Source organism: Astatotilapia calliptera, chromosome 3 (genome assembly GCF_964374335.1).
Source record: "Astatotilapia calliptera chromosome 3, fAstCal68.1, whole genome shotgun sequence".
Classification (NCBI taxonomy): Eukaryota; Metazoa; Chordata; class Actinopteri; order Cichliformes; family Cichlidae; genus Astatotilapia; species Astatotilapia calliptera.
In genome coordinates this window covers 48,140,976-48,160,527 of record NC_137424.1, presented here as the reverse complement: position 1 = coordinate 48,160,527, position 19,552 = coordinate 48,140,976, and the positions used below count along the sequence as shown (strand labels likewise).

Genomic DNA, 19,552 nt, shown 5'->3' with positions numbered 1-19,552 from the left:
TTTCGAAGAGATCACCTTTCATATCCAGTGAATAAATATTTTTGCTTCCTCCACTTCTGTACCATTCATTCATTAATGTTGAATTCTCTCGCAGCTGCTCTATTCCCATGTTGTTGCAGTATATTAATGACCTCGAGTTGATTATTTCAGTTGTTCTTCTGACTGAAGTTTGGTCTTTTTACAGCATCCTGACCTGCGATTGCATTTGTCCCTAACCATCGGGAACCGTCACGTTAATTTTTATTGAGTGGAAAAAAAGTTAGCATTCATCCTCCAGCTTCACCTGTTTGTTATGCTAACATAGCTGTGTCACTAGCGGTCACGTAGCACATCATTATATACCAGCTAGTCCAACTTAAGTAACCAAATGTCACTGCTGTTTAGTTCTGTCTTCATTTATGTTGGAAGTGATAGCTGTAATGTTGCCAACTCCTCAGTAAGAAAAATGCTATTGGCTGTCCTAAAAGTCGCTGGAACTCGCTAAATGATGTAATCGCCTAATTTGCATAATTGGTCATGCGCAGGTAATTGTAACAGACGTAGGAGAGAGAAATAACATTGTGGAAGAGACATGAAGTGAGTAAAAAACACCCAAAAGCATTTAAAATATGTTTATGTTTTTTTTTTTTTTTTAGCAATTATTGTTTTTTTCAATGTCACAATTCTGACCCTCCCCCTTTGTGGACTTGGGACCGGTGTTCTGACAAAACGTCCTACCATAAGTGGTTTATGCACATTTCTGCTGTCGCAGAGTAACTCCAGCACAAATGTAAGTAGGTATGACGGTTTGCCACTTAACTTTGCCCATCTGAGTATGCTTGTAGCCCACATTCATAAAGCCAGGACGGTTTGCCACTTCATTTTACCCGTTAAAGTATGCTTGTAGGTCACATTCTCAAAGGTAGCATGGTTTGGCACGTAATGTTACCCGTCAGAGTATGTTTCTAGCTCATATTCACAAAGGTAGGATGATTTGCCACTTAATAATAGCTGTTAAAGAATGCTTGTACGTCACATTTACAAAGGTAAGACGGTTTGGCACTTAATTTCATGTTGTGCGCATGTGTAGAAACAATGGGTAGGATGGATTCCCAGAACACCTGGCAAAAGTGACTCGAAATAGACACTTTTGCCAGTTACTTTGAGTCTGTGTGTCTTTTTAAGTAGTTTTAAACCTTACTACAGTACTTATAAACTGCTTACCTGTCATAGAAACCGATTTCTAAGTTTTCAATGATGGGAATGATGCCTTTTAGTGCCTTGATTTATTTTCCACCTAAACATGATATAGCATGTTTAGGTGGAAACAAGTGAGCTAACTTCCTGCTGACTTCTAACTCAGTTAAATTTAATACATTCTGCCTGGATATTAAACTTAATCGTTACACCTGGTAAAGCAGCAACGCTGATCATTTTATTAAAGATGAAAGAATTTAGACAGTTTTTAACTCAGTGATGCCGCAGTGATCGTTTGATTTTAGGACCTGAAGCGGACGGCGTTTTGGACCCAGATTACTCCGCGAGGCTCCTGACTACAGTAGCCATAATGCTCCAACAATCCATCAAGCGATGCGGCTTCGTAGATTACCAAAGTCGCACTAAAACATTTTTTGACAGATTTTTGAGCGCTGTGTACCACATAAAATCGTTTTGAGGTCAGTAAGCACAACCAGAATTCAAACATAAGGCGCACCGGATTGTAAGCTGTATATTTTTGAGAAAATTTAATTTTAAGTGCGCCGTATAGTGCGAAAAATACAGTATTCATACAGCACTTTCACGTTCACACACTCACTCCAATGGATGCATCAGGAGCAACTCGGGCTTCTGCATCTTGCCCAAAAGACACTTTGGCATGCAGCCTGAAGAGTACAGGAGCCCGCGATCAATCTGCTTTCTTTCTAATTGGTAGACAAGCCGCTCGACCAGCTGAGTCACAAGTCTTGTGTGATGTGAAGGGTCAGTGTGCACAGCTGTTAACAAACCTTTGTAGGAATTTTAGAGCTAAAACTAACTACATGGACCTGGAGGTATATGAGAAAATACCAAATTAGTTATAAAAATCCTGCTCACTGAAGCCTCAACCTGTCAACTCAGCACACTGTTGCATAACGCACAGTTTCTCAGTTCAGTTCATTGATTTAGCCCCACCTGAATGCCACAGCGACTGTGTGCATCTGGACTGGATGAAAGGCTCACAGAGGCTCCACACTGGAAAACATGTTTATTCACTTTTACCAGTGCAGTCAGATGAAACAGGAAACAGAAGAGACGGACACAAACAAACATGGAGCATCACTGCATTACACAAGTCAAGGTCAGTAAAGGTCATCACACCTCTGCAGCACACAAGACTATTTCAGGACCAGTGAGGATCTGTGTGGCCACAAACGAGCACATGCTTGTGGCATTATCCGACAAGCAGAAGTCCAAGATTTTCTGAGAACAAAAGAAGTACTCTTTGTGGCCTTTGTGTGGGCCACTTATTGGGACACACTGCCACCTGCTGGTTAGGAGGCAGCTGTGCAGCAGCTGGATCAGCAATACATTTTAAATGTTAAAACGTCTAGCAGGAGCCCACCAACATTAAAGACTACACACTAGTTCAAACCGCGGCACTTGAGCTAGCTAGCTAATAGCTGGTAAGGGACTCGATTTTTCAATCAGTTCTTTAATCCGTTGTGACAAATCGTTCAAACACATAAAACGTTACAGTTAAGCTCGGCTGAGTTTGCTGTTTATGTGAAAGAAGCAGAAACATGTTCATATAAAAAGTCAAAAAAAAAAAAAAAGAGTATATTTACCTTCCCGACTTGAAAGAAAATTCTGAAACAAGTACTTCTCATATCTGTGAATTTGTACATGAGAGGAGTGATAGCTACCATATGATGTAAATAACTGTCCAGTCAGTTCAGCAGACATGACCACTGCGTACAAGTCTGGTGTGGAGAAATGTGAGTGTGTGTGTTTCACATTCAGGATTCATCTCCGTTAGCACTATCGTCTTCTCCTTCCTCCTGCTCACCTTCATCATCATCATCGTCCTCTCTCCCTCTGCTTTTCGTCTGCACACAGGGACACACACACAGGACAAAGGTTAACGTCAGTATTTGACACATGGATCAAGCAAATGAAGCCCAAACTCCACAGTAGTTGGGACGGTGTGTAAAATGTAAGTATAACTATCAAATGCAATGATTATGATCAATATATATCTACAACGTATGCAAGGCCTCTGCCGACAAAGACTTCATCTGTATACCTTTCAGCACTTATGAAGCTTTTCCACATCTCTAAAAGTGTTTCTGAGCCCATGCAGTGATTTCCATGACACAGTCATGTCTGTTTTTAATGCAGTGCTGCCTCAGGGCCCGAAGATCAATACTGGTCTTTGGCCTTATGCTCTGAATCTTTTGATGACGTTATGCTCTGTAGACCAGCGGTCCCCAACCTTTTTTGCGCCACGGACCGGTTTATGCCCGAAAATATTTTCACGGACCGGCCTTTAAGGTGTTGCGGATAAATACAACAAAATAAAACTAGTACCGATACCGAAAAAAAAGAAGATTTATTCATAACACACGTGAAAAGACCCAGAAAAACCGAGTTAACGATTAAAACGATAACAAAATAACGCTGAAAACCGATAAAAACCCTGAAAACCATACATTTCACACCTGAGCCTCAACTCTCGTGGCCCGGTACCAAACGACTCACGGACCGGTAAAATGAGCTTCTATTTTTCACAAAACAGTAAAATGTCCAGCTTTAAACATCTGATATTTCCTTTGCTCTACTATGAAAGAAATATTGTTTTATGGTTTTTGGAAATAATTTTATTTATATTTTAACATCATCCCAACTTTTTTGGATTTATGGTTTTAAAAATAAATCATGTTAGGTTCTTTGCACTAAATTCGCCTGTTGAATAATAGCTGAAAACAAACTATGTGCATACAACAACTTGTTTAAAACAGCTGCTGATGTCCTCCTTTCCTTTTCCCCCTGTCCTCACCTCATCTTCATCCTCCAGCAGGTCTCCCTCCTCCTCTGAGTCATTCAGCTCCCGGCTCTCTTTGCCCCTCTTCAGACTGTCTTCCTTCTTGCTGGAGGTAGATGAGTGGAGAGGAGACACTTCACCTGGCTCAGGTTTGGAGCTTTTCATCTCTGAGTAGAGGGTGGAAAGAAAACACACAAAAACACTCAAATAAAAAGCTGATTTTTCTGTTTCTGCCAGTCTGCTCCATACCTGGAACGTTTATATAATTGATGGCGCTGGGTGCATGAAATGTATATTTAACATTTGCATAAGCACCTCCATGACTCATCTTTGTGCAGCGTGAGTCACAGAGAATATATTTGTGAAAAAAAATGACATCTTTTGTTTTGGAAGAAGTGGACTTTGCTTGAACTGGTATTAGCTAATGCCAACCAGACAAGTAAATAATCACGTACACGTGTCTGTTTGTAAATGCATTCTTGGTCTCACATTGGAGGTTTTTAGGCTGTTGACGTGATGCCTGGCTGCCCTAAAATCAAAGTAGGACCCACCTGATTTCTTGCTGTGGTCCTTCTCCATGTGGTCTAAGCTCTCCAACAGGTAGTCCACCTTGTGTTTGATCTGTGTAAGCTCCCTTTTTATGGTCTGTAGATCATCTGCCTTCACTGTAGGGGAAGTATGGGATAAGCCACTACTGAGATGACCTTTGGAAGTCACCAGTAAAGACGACATGGATGACTCTGTGAGGAACCTACTTGTACGTGAAGTTCTCTGGCTGCTCTTGGAGGAGGAGGAGGAGAAGCTGGTCTTGGTTCGTCGGCTCCCTCCGCTGCTCAGGCTCACCCTGGGACGTTTGGAGGGGATGACCGCGCGGGACAGAGGGGGAGGAGGAGGAGGCACCCGGGACTGGTAGGAGTACATTCTGAGAAGGAGAGCATCAAAGTGTTGAGCTTACTGGCTCTGCAAGCTGCTTTACAACCCCCCAGCTGGCCAAAAATGTGCTGAGCAGCAGGCAGATTATTCTTACATGTGTAAAGAATAAACTGCTTACCTGTCATAGTAATCTCTTTGGAAGTCGTAGTCCAAATCAAAAGATGAACTGTGAAAAGAGAGGGGACAGAAAGATTAGCCAGCAATGTGCTAAAGCTGCTGCACTGTGACTGAGAGCAAAGCAGCATGCACACACCTGTACATGTCTCCTGCAGATCGCTTCACTGTCTTCGATCTATGAGGCTTCGGTTCACCTGCCAGATTGATGTCTGTAGGAGGAGAAACATCGAGGTAAGGTAGGATGGACTAGAAATCCAGGAAAGAAAAACGCTATGGGAGAGAATGTGTGAAATTTCATCAAACACATCACACCACATCTCCATCTGGTATGTTATTTTTGTCAGACTAGTGCAGGTTTTACCTCTAACAGACTGTATCGGCAAATAAGTCCTCACGTTTATTTTTATTTGCCTGAACAACAGAGAGGCTCCTCTGCTCTTGTTCAGAGTGGATATGAAGCAACTCTCCTCTTTCTTTACTTCATTTTACTTGATTGTAACACTAGAGGGCAGCAGCATGTGTTTAAACTGTGAAATGGGAAGGACGTCCCAGATTTTAATCTGTAGGTGAGCAAATAAACTGCACATTGTAACAGATACAAGTCAGGGAGTGAACATATTTACAGCCTATACTTTGTGTCTCCATACAATTTTCTAAATGCACTCGTGATTAGAAAAATAGGAGGTTGGAAAATGTATTCATTTGCTTTCCTGCCAAATTAGAAAGACTGATTTTGCTTTCAGTGCAGTAAATATAAAGCTACTGCCACAACTTTACCTATATCACATATACGCTGCACAGAAGGAGGCATACCTAGATCACAAAATATGGTAACAAAATATACTATCTAACACTTCCAAAAGTCTTTAATGTAGTGCAAATAGTATTATATTATTGGTTAACTTGCTTTATTCTTCAGTGACATTACCAAGCAATACCTTAACATGCTGTTTGTTGGAGCTATTTGTTCTTTATTTTTGTTTTTGTTCTTATTTTTGAAATTAGTTAAAGTTTGTTGTTAGTTTACTTATATTTTGGGGTTTATTTGTCGGTTAATATTTTGTTTTAAATGATTTGTTTTGTTTGTTGTTATTTTGTTAAATTAGTCAGTAAGAGCTGTAGGGCCATTTTGTTTCTATAAATAAAGAGACTGGTATAGGACCAGCATGCATTGGGGTGGGCCTATGGTTTTTTACCAGAGCAGGAGAAGCAGTAGGAAGGATCTTGTTATTGCTTGCCAAATGGATAAATAAACCAAAACTCTCAACTAAAAGGTTTGGACAATGGACTTCTTTTGCCTGCGTACGAAATATTACCTCAGTGCAGCAGTGGCTTGTGGACTTTAAGTTGTGGGACGTTTGATCTTACAAAAGTAAAGGAATTGCCACTACACAAAGTAAAAAACCTTCCCGTGGACAAAGGAATAATCCTTCATTAATGGATATAAGGATTTCAAGGATCACCGTCGAACTCGAATAAAAGTTATTGGATCGTCTGGTGAGTAATCCAGACGGATTTGATGTTGAAGCCTGGATCAACATGTCACTCGTTCATCAAAGCTGGTGAGTGATAATATTGTTTAAGCCGTAAAGGAAAACGGTGAAACTATTGGAGTTTAAAGACATAATTTCACTACAAAGACTGATGAACTGAGTTTTGACGTACTAAATTGGTGCATAATTGGATCTAATTGAAACATGCCAACGCCCTCTGTGGAAATGTTTGTCCGCTGCAAAAGGCAGGTAAATGGATGTCATGTTTGTACTTTAGGCTATGGACTCTCAGTGTGCTGTGCATCTTTATAAAGTTTGAAATAATCCAAGAGGACAATAAAAATGTCGGATATTAAGAGTAAACGAGAGGATGACACTGAGATGCAAGCAGAGAAAAGAAGCGTTAAATTTACGCCAAAAGGTTTGGATTTGTATATAAAGACATGCCAAGAAAAGCGCAGTTCAATGTGTAAGCAAGCATCTAAGTACATGGGGAAAATTTCCGCTTTAATGACCTCACATGAAAACGTTAAGGAAGTGTCTTCTGAATTTGGGAAGTTTATTAAATGCTATCAAGATGCAAACGCTTTGCAAGAATCCTTTTTAAGTTTGCCACTGCCAGAAGATGAAGTGAAAAGGCAAGTTGCACATTTTCAGTCGAAGGTGACAGCATTCTCTGTTTTTATGGACAAAGTAAAGGTTTGGTTGCAGGAGGCGGGCGAGCCGTATACTGAACAAAACAATACTGTTCGCAATGATAAAGCTGTTGAAAGTTTGGATGAAATAAAACCTGAAGACAGTGTCTCTAATATCTCAAGTGTAAAACCACCTTCAAAAACCTTGTCACAGCAAAGTCGAATTTCATCAACATCTTCCGCATGCATTAAAGCTGCGGCTGACAAGGCAGCGCTCATGGAGCGACTCGCTGCATTAAAGAAAAAACATTCTATCGAAGCGCAAGAGGAAAAACTGAGAAAAGAAAAGGAGAAACTGAGAAAAGAAAAGGAGACATTATCCTTGGAAACAGAGCTGGCAGCCACTAATGCAAAGCTTCGTGTCTTAAAAATAAATTCAGTTTGTAGCTCTGAGCATTCTGATGGAATGAACTCTTATTTTGAAAGAGGGCACGTACAAGAAGCGCCTAGTTTAAATCCTTGTGCCGATACATTTGTTCCAACATCAAGAGATTACTCTGGTATAAATTCTGCATCTGAATCACAAGTAATCGTACCTAGACAAAGTCAAACCCAACATCAGGTTGATGATTCAGCTCAAGTGACGCAGCAAACACAGCCTCAGTCTCCTACTTTGACTGGGAATTGCACGAAGGAGATTGTAAATATTATGCAAAAACAAAATGACATCACTACTTTGCTTGTAAAACAAAACTTATCTTCTGTCCTCCCCGCCAGAAACATCCCTGTGTTTGATGGAGACCCTTTACAGTACAGGTCATTTATGAATGCCTTTGAAAATGGAGTGGAAGCTAAAACTGATAACTGGAGCGACTGTTTGCATTTTTTAGAGCAGTTCACTAGGGGGCAGCCTAGGGATTTGGTGCATAGTTGTCAGCACTTACCACCTGAGCAGGGCTATTCCACAGCCAAAGATCTTCTTGAAGAACATTTTGGGAACGAAAATAAAATTGCCTCTGCATATATGGAGAGGATTGTGAGTTGGGTACCTATTAAAAGTGAGGATGTGAAAGGTCTACAGTCATTCTCTCTTTTTCTTCAAGGATGTTCGAATCTAATGCAGCAAGTTGTTTATATGAAGGAGTTGGATTTGCCCTCAAATATGAGAATGGTTGTTATGAAACTTCCATACAAATTGAGGGAAAAATGGAGAGTTGTTGCCTATGAACTGCAGGAACAAAATGGTTACAGAGCAGTATTCACTGATCTGGTTGCCTTTATAATAAAACAGGTAAAAGTAGCATCAGATCCAGTGTTTGGCAACATACAAGACTCACAATCTGGAAGCAGCTTTAAAGCTTCAAGTTCTACCAAGCAAAGGAGAAAAGGAAGTAGTTTTGCCACTAATGTCAGTACAGTGCCAGGAATCAAAACTCAATCAACTGGAAGCAGAACAACTTCCGCCGTTCTGCATAGTTGTTTGTTTTGTTCACACAGCAACCATTTACTAGAGAATTGTAAGCAGTTTAAAGCTAAAACGCATCAGGATAAGTTGACTTTTATCAAGGAAAGGGGAATTTGTTTTGGTTGTTTAAAAGTTGGTCACACAAGCAAAGACTGTAGGAGTCGTTTGGATTGCGACGTGTGTCACCAAAGGCACCCAGGGGTTCTTCATATAGAGCGAAAGGATCCAGGTGCGTCTTTGGAACAAACTCAACAGAGGACAAACTCTAATGTCAACTTTTCAACTGCAACCACTCAGACATGTGGGTATATTGGGGCTGGTCATGAAGTTGATGCAATTTTTTCTATAGTTCCAGTTCAAGTTAAGAGCCAAAAGAGTAATAAAATTGTGCAAACCTATGCGTTTTTGGATCCTGGAAGTTCAGGTACATTCTGTACAGAAACTTTGGCAAAAAGGCTGAATGTAAAAGGTAAAAAGACCAATATCTTTTTGAGAACAATGAGTCAAGATAAGATTGTTAGTACACAAGTTCTGTCTGGTTTGGAAGTGTCTGGTTTGGAAGCAAATGATTTCATGCCATTGCCAGATGTTTTGACTCAAAAGACTATGCCAGTTTCTACAGTTAATATTCCCCAGCAAAGCGACATCGATCAGTGGCCTCATCTTAAACCTGTTAAACTGTACAACGTTAATGCAGATGTGGAGCTACTGATAGGCACTGATGCTTCCAATGTTTTGGAGCCATGGAAGGTGATAAACAGTGTGGGAGGTGGACCTTATGCTGTAAAAACAAAAGTTGGCTGGGTCATAAATGGTCCCCTGCGCACTGGAAGTAACAGTGGAAATAAAACCAACTGCACTGCTGTAACAGCCAATAGGATTTCTGTTGAGCGTCTTGAAGACATGTTGATTAAACAGTACAATCATGATTTTAATGAAAGATCATCAGAGGAGCAGACTGAAATGTCTAGAGAGGATCTGTGTTTCATGGATATTGTTAGTAGTTCAATAAAGCTTATTGGAAATCATTATCACATTGATTTGCCTTTCAGGAGAGCAGGTTCCAGTTTGCCAAATAACCTCTGTGTCGCGGAGCAGCGTCTCCAGAGTCTCAGACGGAGATTTGAAAAGGATACTCATTATAAGGATGAATACACTAAATGTGTAAACAACATGCTTGAACGAGGATATGCCGAGTTTGTGCCTGTAGATGAGTTGCACAAAGATGATGGAAAGGTGTGGTACATCCCTCATCATGGAGTGTATCATCCCACAAAGGGCAAATTAAGAGTTGTGTTTGACTGTGGAACAACTTATAAAGGAGCATCATTGAACAGCCAGCTTCTACAGGGACCTGATCTCACAAACTCGCTGGTTGGGGTTCTGATCAGATTTAGACAAGAGCCTGTTGCATTAATGGCGGACATTGATTCCATGTTTCACCAAGTTCACGTCTCAGAAAAACATGTCAACTTTCTCCGTTTCCTGTGGTGGCAACATGGCAACACTTCAAGGTCTGCACAGGAATGCAGGATGAAAGTGCATTTGTTTGGAGCTGTATCTTCGCCAAGTTGTGCAAATTATGCTCTACAGAGAACTGCAGATGATAATGCACAACAGTTTCCAGCTGAAGTGGTTGATACAGTCAAAAGAAACTTTTATGTGGATGATTGTTTGAAATCTGTTGCTTCAGAAGAGGAGGCAGTGCACATGGTGAAGAGGCTGACAGATATCTGCGCTAAAGGAGGATTTAAGCTTTCAAAATGGATCAGCAACAGTCGCACAGTGCTCATGTCAATCCCAGAGGAAAGAAGAGCAAAGGAAATTAAGGATCTGGATTTGGACACAGATCAACTTCCAGTTGAGAGAGCACTGGGTTTACAGTGGTGCATAGCAACAGACAAGTTCCAGTTCAGAACCTCCCTGCAGGACCGTCCAACAACCAGAAGGGGAATTTTGTCTGTGGTCAGCTCACTGTATGATCCTTTGGGAATCTTGTCTCCCTTCAGTATGCCAGCTAAACTGTTGCTACAAGAGCTTTGCCGACAAAGTTTGAAGTGGGATGAAGTTATTCCCCACTCTCTTTCCCAGCGGTGGCGTGATTGGCTGGAGGATCTCCAGCTGATTTCAAAGTTTAAAGTGGAACGTTGCATTAAACCAAATTGCTTTGGAAGACCAGATAGGGCACAACTTCATCATTTTTCTGATGCAAGTCAAGATGGGTATGGAACGGTGTCATATTTAAAGTTGGAAAAGAATAACGTCACGCATGTTGCTTTTATCCTGGGAAAGGCTAGAGTTGCTCCTCTCAAGCAAACTACAATTCCCAGGTTGGAATTGACGGCTGCAGTTCTTGCAGTTCGGGTGGACAGGCTTCTGCAAAAGGAGCTGCAAGTCAGGTTGGAAAAATCAGTTTTTTGGACTGATAGCACAACAGTACTGAAATACATCTCCAATGAAACCAGAAGATTCAATACTTTTGTTGCAAACAGAATTGCTGTTATTCGGGAAGCAACAGATGTGAATCAGTGGAGATACGTTTCTTCTAAGGAGAATCCTGCAGATGACGCATCCAGAGGTATGAGAGCTGGGGATCTCCTCAAATGTAGGAGATGGATAAAAGGGCCAGAATTTCTCTATGAGTCAGAAAAGGAATGGCCTAAACTGGATGTGGAGTACAGTGTAATTTCTGCAGATGACCCAGAGGTCAAAAGGGACCTGACAATGAATGCCATTGTGAGAGAATTACAAAATCCTACCAGCTATTTTATCCTCTACTTCTCGTCTTGGGCAAAACTTAAAATCTCTGTAGCCTGGCTTTTAAAGATGAAAGAGGTCTTGGTGTTGTTGGCACAGAAGAGGAAAGAGTTGCTTGCTGCAGGTTTGAATAAGAATGATCCGGAAGGTCAGAAAGAAGTGGAGATAAGAATGGAAAGATTTAAGACCACTTTGAAGAAAGGAAATCTCACTCCAGAAGAGTTGGCAAAGGCAGAACAAGCTATTCTTCAATATGCACAACAACAGAAATTTACGACTGAAATGGCTTTAATCCGCAATGGCCTTAAAGGAGTCTCTAAGGGAAATTGTCTCTACAAACTTGATCCAGTGTTGGATGCAGGAATCCTCAGAGTGGGTGGCCGATTGAATAAAGCAGCCATGCCTATGGAATTAAAGCATCCTGTAATTTTGACAAAAGATATGCATGTGTCAACACTGATTTTACGCCATATCCATCAAAGGTTGGGACATGCAGGAAGAGCACACATGCTGTCAAAACTAAGACAAAATTACTGGATACTAAATGCAAATTCTGCTGCCAGGAAAATCATCTCTCGTTGTGTCACGTGTAGACGCAACAGAGGAAAGTTTGTTGAACAAAAGATGGCGGATCTGCCTGAAGAGAGAGTCCTGCCAGACATAGCTCCATTCACAAATGTTGGAGTGGACTATTTTGGACCTATAAGTGTTAAAAGAGGACGAAGTCTCCTTAAAAGGTATGGAGTTCTTTTTACTTGTTTCACCAGTCGTGCAGTACATCTGGAGATTGCATGTACACTTGATACAGACTCTTGTATAAATGCTGTGAGGAGGTTCATCTGTAGACGAGGCCCAGTTTCGACCATCAGATCTGATAATGCTACAAATTTTGTTGGGGCGAATCGAGAGTTGAAAGAAAGTTTGACTGAGCTGGACCATGCCAAAATTCAAAAGGCTTTTGTTCAGGATGGCATGAAATGGAACTTCAACATCCCAGCAGCTTCTCACCAAGGCGGTGTGTGGGAGCGTCTCATTCGTTCAATAAAGAATATTTTAGCCTCAGTTCTTAAGGAGCAAGTTCTGGATGATGAAGGACTCCACACAGTCTTCTGTGAGGTTGAAGCTATAATGAACGACAGACCCATTACTAAAGTTTCAGATGACTCAAATGATCTTGAAGCACTGACACCCAATCACTTGTTGTTGCTGAAAAATAAACCAGTTTTTCCACCAGGACTGTTTCATCCAAGTGATTTGCATGTCAGGAAAAGGTGGAAACAGGTACAGTACATGGCAGAGTTGTTCTGGAAGAGATGGCTTTCTGAGTACCTACCTTTGATGCAAGAAAGACAAAAATGGATGAGGACTAAAAGATGTCTTATACCTGGAGATGTTGTTTTAATTGCAGACGCTACAGAGGATCATGGATGATGGCGAAAGTCTTAAATGTAAACCAGGATGCAAAAGGCTTGGTGCGTTCTGTGAGACTACAAACAAGGACCAGTGTTTTGGAAAGGCCAGTGACAAAACTTATTTTGCTACTGGAAGCCTCATCGTGAAGAAAATCCTCAATGAAAATTAAGGATTTGTTTAAGGGAATAGCTCCTCCTTTTGGGACTTTAAAGTAATTGTGATTGTATGCACAATTAGGGGCCGGAGTGTTGGAGCTATTTGTTCTTTATTTTTGTTTTTGTTCTTATTTTTGAAATTAGTTAAAGTTTGTTGTTAGTTTACTTATATTTTGGGGTTTATTTGTCGGTTAATATTTTGTTTTAAATGATTTGTTTTGTTTGTTGTTATTTTGTTAAATTAGTCAGTAAGAGCTGTAGGGCCATTTTGTTTCTATAAATAAAGAGACTGGTATAGGACCAGCATGCATTGGGGTGGGCCTATGGTTTTTTACCAGAGCAGGAGAAGCAGTAGGAAGGATCTTGTTATTGCTTGCCAAATGGATAAATAAACCAAAACTCTCAACTAAAAGGTTTGGACAATGGACTTCTTTTGCCTGCGTACGAAATATTACCTCAGTGCAGCAGTGGCTTGTGGACTTTAAGTTGTGGGACGTTTGATCTTACAAAAGTAAAGGAATTGCCACTACACTGTTTTTTTCCTCCATCTCACCTAGCACCTGTCCAACGATCATGCGGCCGTCCTCCCCGGCCACGGCGGCCCTGGCGTTCCTCTCGTTGGAGTACTGGACGAAGGCGTAGCCCTTGTGGACGGAGCAGCCGAAGATCTTGCCGTACTTGGAGAAGATCGCCTCCACATCGGCCTTGGTGACCAGCAGGGTGTTGAGGTTGCCGATGAAGACGCGGGAGTTGAGGGAGTGGGGGTCGGTCTTGTTGGTCACGTTGCTGCTGGCCATCAGGCTGGAGGAGGAGGATGATGACCAACTGGCAGGGAGACAGAAAGAGAAGGGTGAGTGCATGGGTGAAGATAGCAGTGGGGAAAGAAAAGCAGGTCAGCATGTGGAGGTCAGCAGTGTTTAGAGAAACAAGAAGGTGTGATATAGATTTGTCTTGTACTAAAGTTTAATGATAATCTCTGCTCAAAGGTCAGTGTGAGTGTTGAACCTTCAAGTTCTTTAACGGTATGACTTGAATCACACTGCCTTTGAGAATTCAGAATGATAGTCAGTGAATTGATTATTGATGAATTTCTTTTGATCTAATAGTTTATAAAACATCCAAAGATGAAAACCTGACTTCTAAAATGTTAAAACCAGCAGCCGTTCCAACTAATTTTTGGCATTTTGTGTATGAAAAGCTTCACATGCTTCGTCATTGTGAATACAGGTATTAATTCTCTTTAATCAAACTGAGTTCATTTATCTCTAATTACATAATAGCCTCATTATAATCATATGAGAATGCCACTGCAATTACTGTTACGCACAAGGAACTTTAAGTTGTGCTTCTTACCCCTTACACACTAACTGCAAGTTTGCACTATCAAGAGCATCTAAAAATAGATACTAGACAGAGTAGACAGTGTGATCGGGTCATGAAGCAGCCAGCACTCACTCCATTGTGTCTGTACTCGGGTCGGTGGAGGTCTGCCTGTCTGTGTCTGTTGGAGAGAAGAGGATCGTGGAGAAGCTATGAAACATGGAGACTGTGGGGGGGATTTTTGCTGCACCTCCAAAAGATAGGATTTTTCCTCATATTTGGCCAAAAAAGGGGATTAAAATGGAAAGAGGTGTTAAAATATTTTAAAAACCTGTGGGATAAATTGTTGTTATGACAAAAACAAGCATATTCACTCGTGAGCAAATCCAATAACCTTCATCCTCCACAGAGGGTGAAGAAGCTAAAATGATTTTCTTTGCATTACAGCAGCTGGACAAAGCTTATAAAATGTGTTGTACAGCTTAATAAACACAGCAACCTCTGAAGTGCCGACTGCATCAAAATTGGATCGTCGCACACCAGGAAGTTTGCGTCATGTGCACTTCGCGAGTCTGCAGGTACGATCCCCTTCTTTCGGTGTATGCCAGTAACAATCCGCCATGTTGGCTGCCACATGTTAGAGTCCCCTCTGACGGCTCTGCTGACATGAAAGTTTTGCATCACGTCATGTTTCACTTGCATCGGTGCAGTTTTGGAAGCTTCTCCTGTTGCTGTTCTGCATAAACGCACAGTGTATGCATGCAGTCAGTGGCGTACCAGCGTTGATTTTAATTAGTACAGTCTTGCCACACTGTTGCTGGATTGCTGTCTCACCAGTGGCCAATACTGCAAAGTTATGTAACACTGCAGGAGAGGGGGACAAGTCCCTGAATGCAGTGTCAAAGCGACACTACAGGAAAAGGGTGATTTCATAAGAAGTCTTTATTTTATTCTGGTCACAATTCTGTAGTACACTTTAAACCCCAGCATGCGGGAAATGATCTTCTTTGCTCAGTCCCCAGAGTCATTCATCTCATTATCCACCACTTCAGCTACTGCAAAGTCACGCCTCAGCTGCCAAAACAACGGCGCCCAGCAGCCTCTCCCCGCTCTGGCTGGTGACTCCTAGCAGAGGATTACAGTTTACAGCATTCCGGCCACAGCTGAAAGCGCTGCTTGCCACTGCATGATTTTGGCCAGGATGCGTCTACTGTTTGGCGAGCTGACAGGACGTCTACAACATGGGGCGTGTTCAGGAGGTGCCGGGGACAACTGTGGCCTCTTTAGCTTATGTTTCTAAAGCTTTGTGGGGGGTTTAGGCAAGAATATCAAGGCACACGTGCACTCTAGTGTGATCTGAATATCTGATGCTAAACACAACCAGTCAAGTTATATTTACACACAAGATGGAGAAAGGAACATTAAACCCTTGTATGTTACAGGCATGTGGATGGGAAGCTTGTGTTTGGACTGAAACAGGCAAATATCTTGCAAACACCAATTTTGCAATTTTCAAATCTTTGGGCACATGCCCATCAATTGGAGGACCTTGTTTGTCTTTTATGTGTAATGATATTTGGAGCCATTTGTGTTCACTTCCTTTAACTAGCATTCACTGCAGGCCTGTTACGTTTCCAGTTCTATTCAATTGCATGATAGTTTGTGGTCCCCTTGTGATTTAATTCTAAATTCAACATGTGGGGGCTCATTATTCAGGAACAACTGCTTATTATAGTCACTCATTAATGGCTCAACACACCTCTGTGGAACTTTTCTTATCCACTGCCTCATCTGGGCCTCATTTTACAACTCCATAAAAAACCTGTTCACTGTTCAGCTTCCCTCTGAGTGTTGGATTTGTGTTTGTGCTTCAACTGTGACAACACACTGCAGCTCTCAGGATTCATGCTTGAAGACAGACGAGACAAAATGACAAGAGCAGCTCTGCTAGAGGTTTTTTTAATACACATTCAGGGAGCAGAAAGTGGCGACGTGGTCGTCCCCAGAGGTTCTTTTGATTTGTTTTCCAAATCAGATCAGAGATGATGGAGGTGAAAAGGTGAAATGGAACTTGTTAAAAAAATATCTGAATTTAAAAAAAAAGAAAAAAAGGGGCAGAAAAAAAAATCAGTGTTTAGTGATTACTGAATTAGTCACTCATTAAGGTTATTTCCCTTGCATGCTGCAGTAAAAAGCCACTTTAGGGACAGATAATTGCCTCTTATAGAGCAGGCAACTTTGTGTTTACGTAAGTAATGGAGCACTTTTTAATTTGTCAATTAACATGCACACTCACAACAAAAAGAACAGGGGAAAAAAAATCACTCCAAAGAAGGAGAAACAGTCCTCTTTTTGGTCTCTGTCGGTGCTTTTCCTTCATCTAAGCACTTTATGTGGGAAGATTTGAAGAGGTGTTATCCAGCAATCAGCTCCAACACAAACTGGGCCACTCACAATCAACAGCATGATGCATCTGATTATCACAAACTGGGAGGCGCATTTATGAGGCCATTAGGGCCAAACAGTTTGAAAATTAAGTGGCTGATTTCTCTTCTTTTACAGCACCCAAAGCCCCCCGAACTACTCTCTACTTTTAAACAAAAAAGAAAAAAAGGGGGTGGTGGGGGAGGTAGAAAATAGACTAATGCCAAAAAGGGGTGAAAGTGGAGTAATATATTAAAAAAAATGATGCAAAAGTTGAGGTGAAAAAACAAAAAAGTGTAGACCAACTTACGATTTGCTGCTGCTGAAAAAAGTGGCTTCAAAAACTAAACGGGGGAAACAAAAAAAAAGGTAGAAATTAGAAAAGAAGGTTTCTAGACTGTTCTGATGCTGTCATCACAACAAGCAGGGGAGAAAACGTCAGGGCAAAAAACATGAACGCTACAAAAGCGGCTCATCACTTATTTAGGATAAGTTGTGAGCTCTACATCACACTGCGGTGACAAGAGATCCGGGAATATGAGAAGTCAAGTTTTCCAAGGAATTTCTTCTTAAACCAAAATTTAAAAACACTAATGGAAAAATATGATTAGACATTTTAAAAATCACATCTACAATAAAGATACTTATTACAGCTCATGACTGTTTAACTATATGCACTTTAGGTAGTACAGACGTACTGGACTTCTGATGAGGTTTCCTCGATCTTAGATATTCCACGATCAGCTTTAAGTGGTGTTATTGCAAGATGGAAGCATTTTGAAGTAGTAGCGTGCCCGATGTTGTAAAGTTACAGACCGGGGTCGCCGATGCTTAAAGGTCACAAAACCCCTGCTCAGCAAATTACTGCAGAGCTGCAAATCTCCTCTTGCATTAACATCAGCACAAACACTGTGCACCAGGAGCTTCATGGCCTGGGTTACCATGACTGAGCAGCTCCTGTAGATGTACAGTACAGTTCTGTCCATTTAGTACAGCTAGAATAAAGATGAAGATTTTATTCTTAACAGATCTGGTAATATTGTGAAACCGGTGTTTATCAAATTGGAGTGCAAGTGCCCCTAGAGGTGATTATGAGTACTGCATTAAAAAAATGTAGTACCTACCAAAGAGTGTTTTTACTTTATACCTTCTGGAAAAATCCTGAAATTTAAAAATAATTACATGATAGTGAGTTCAGTAGGACTTCAACTTTATTACATTTAACTTTTTTTCATTCTACAGAACGATAAACCTGGATTAGCTGTTATACTACCTTTAACACCAGGGATTCTGAAGGAGAAATTGACATTTTAAATCTGCATCTCTTCACTGAACTCTATCATTTATAACACAAAAAAAACCAATTTTGCTATCTGAGCTTCTATGTTAATGTAAACTGACCCACAAAGGAATCAGTGGTCTGCGAAAAGGGCGGTGGGTGCTTTATTTTGGCCTCCTGCCTGCCCTCCATGTAGGGGTCAGAACAACACCCCTGCTTAAGGCCACTTCACTGCAGACCACACCCACTTGGGGACCGTGGAAGTTGGGTAGAGCAAGGTGGGTCAAAAAAAAAAAAAAAAGTAGACTTCATTGACTTTCCACTGTAAAATGTTGCATAATTGATTATAAGTTTGTTTATTAGTATATAAATATTAATTCATAAAGCTTTAAATCCAATGAAAGGCTAAAAAACCCCCCACATAGGTCTATAAGCCTGCCTTACAGCAGGCCCACTTGAGCACTTCAGGTCTAAGCAGCTGCACAGCTCAGAGTACATTGCCAAGATTGTTAAAACACAAAAAATGAGTAATTATATCAAAATTACCAAATGCATAATTCTGTAGTGCCAGTGTTACATCCCCCCCTCCCTCCCCCGTCCATGAACGTGCGATACATAAAAGCACTGTTGCTTTAATGTTCCTCCAAAAACGCCCCCGCTTCTCACAGAGGGAAAACATCTCGCCTGCAAAATAACAGGACTCCTGAGATCAGCTGCGGCAAACACACCGCCTCAGCACCGCCAAAATCACACAGAAAACGGAAAAATACGTCGTTAGGACTCGTTGTAAACGACCGCATAACAAGTTTCAAGTGGAGGCAAAACACAGGACCAGAATAAAATGCAAAATTTAAAAACATATTCCCAGAAAAACGGCGACACTTTTATTTTCTTTCTGGCAAAACTGTCCAGAAAATCCTTCCATATTTTATCTTCATAGAAATTAGAGCACACGCAAATAAATCATAGTTTTACACGGCATCCCTACAAAAATCAAGCCTTTAAAATGTCGTATTCGAAAAAATAAAAACAAATAATGATAATAAAAAATATATATAAGTCTATATGTTGTTGTGGAAGCTACTTAAAACTAGTTTCTGTGCAGTTTGTGCCATCACAAAATGTACGTCACTACAGCCAACACAGTCTCAGGAATACCAGCCAGGAGGGGAAAAAACACATTAAAAATAAAAACAAAAAGTCCCAAAGACGGTTCAAAGTCAGGACAAAAACAAAAAAATGTAAAAAGGTAAAAAAAAATCTCTCATTTAAAAATACTCACCAGGAGTTTAACACTAAAAATGAGAACAATTCAACGCTCTTTCTACTTGCACGGGTAAAGATCCGCTTACAGCGCTGCTGGCTCAACGTATCACCTTGAAACCAGTGGACACGAAATGGCGTCGACTCGCACTGGCGACAGGGGAAGGCCACGCCCGCTTCCGAATCCTAGTTTCTGATTGGATATCCTGAGCCCGTGTCTGTTTAATCTCTTCGCTGATAGGTTTCGTGCTCTTGCCACTGCCGTTGCCGCTCATTGATGACGACATTCATGTATGCT

At 41.1% G+C, this 19,552-nt stretch overlaps 1 protein-coding gene across 10 annotated transcripts; it reads right to left on the bottom strand.

Annotated features, from left to right (window-relative positions):
* Nucleotides 1-2,209: 2,209 nt before the first annotated feature.
* On the bottom strand, nucleotides 2,210-19,406 carry hnrnpcb (heterogeneous nuclear ribonucleoprotein C b). 10 transcript variants are annotated; one of them, XM_080298487.1, is made up of 11 exons: nucleotides 19,274-19,390; nucleotides 17,837-17,873; nucleotides 17,023-17,056; nucleotides 14,424-14,469; nucleotides 13,522-13,793; nucleotides 5,187-5,259; nucleotides 5,052-5,099; nucleotides 4,756-4,922; nucleotides 4,552-4,665; nucleotides 4,016-4,167; nucleotides 2,210-3,065 (listed from the first exon to the last, which is right to left on the bottom strand). In XM_080298487.1, exons 4-11 carry the CDS (start codon nucleotides 14,426-14,428, stop codon nucleotides 2,976-2,978), a joined length of 921 nt encoding a protein of 306 aa, XP_080154613.1. In that variant the 5' UTR covers nucleotides 14,429-14,469; nucleotides 17,023-17,056; nucleotides 17,837-17,873; nucleotides 19,274-19,390; the 3' UTR covers nucleotides 2,210-2,975. The 10 variants fall into 10 exon arrangements, with proteins under 10 accessions (XP_080154613.1, XP_080154614.1, XP_080154609.1 ...); XM_080298488.1 differs by lacking the exon at nucleotides 17,837-17,873 and having other exon boundaries at nucleotides 19,274-19,406; XM_080298483.1 differs by having other exon boundaries at nucleotides 4,552-4,922; nucleotides 19,274-19,392.
* Nucleotides 19,407-19,552: the final 146 nt, after the last annotated feature.

Coding starts and splice junctions, on each gene's coding strand:
- hnrnpcb (XM_080298484.1), bottom strand. Junction 5,260..13,521: donor GATCGTTGGACAGGTGCTAG/GTGAGATGGAGG, acceptor CTCCTCCTACAG/ACATCAATCTGGCAGGTGAA. Junction 5,100..5,186: donor TCTGCAGGAGACATGTACAG/GTGTGTGCATGC, acceptor CTCTTTTCACAG/TTCATCTTTTGATTTGGACT.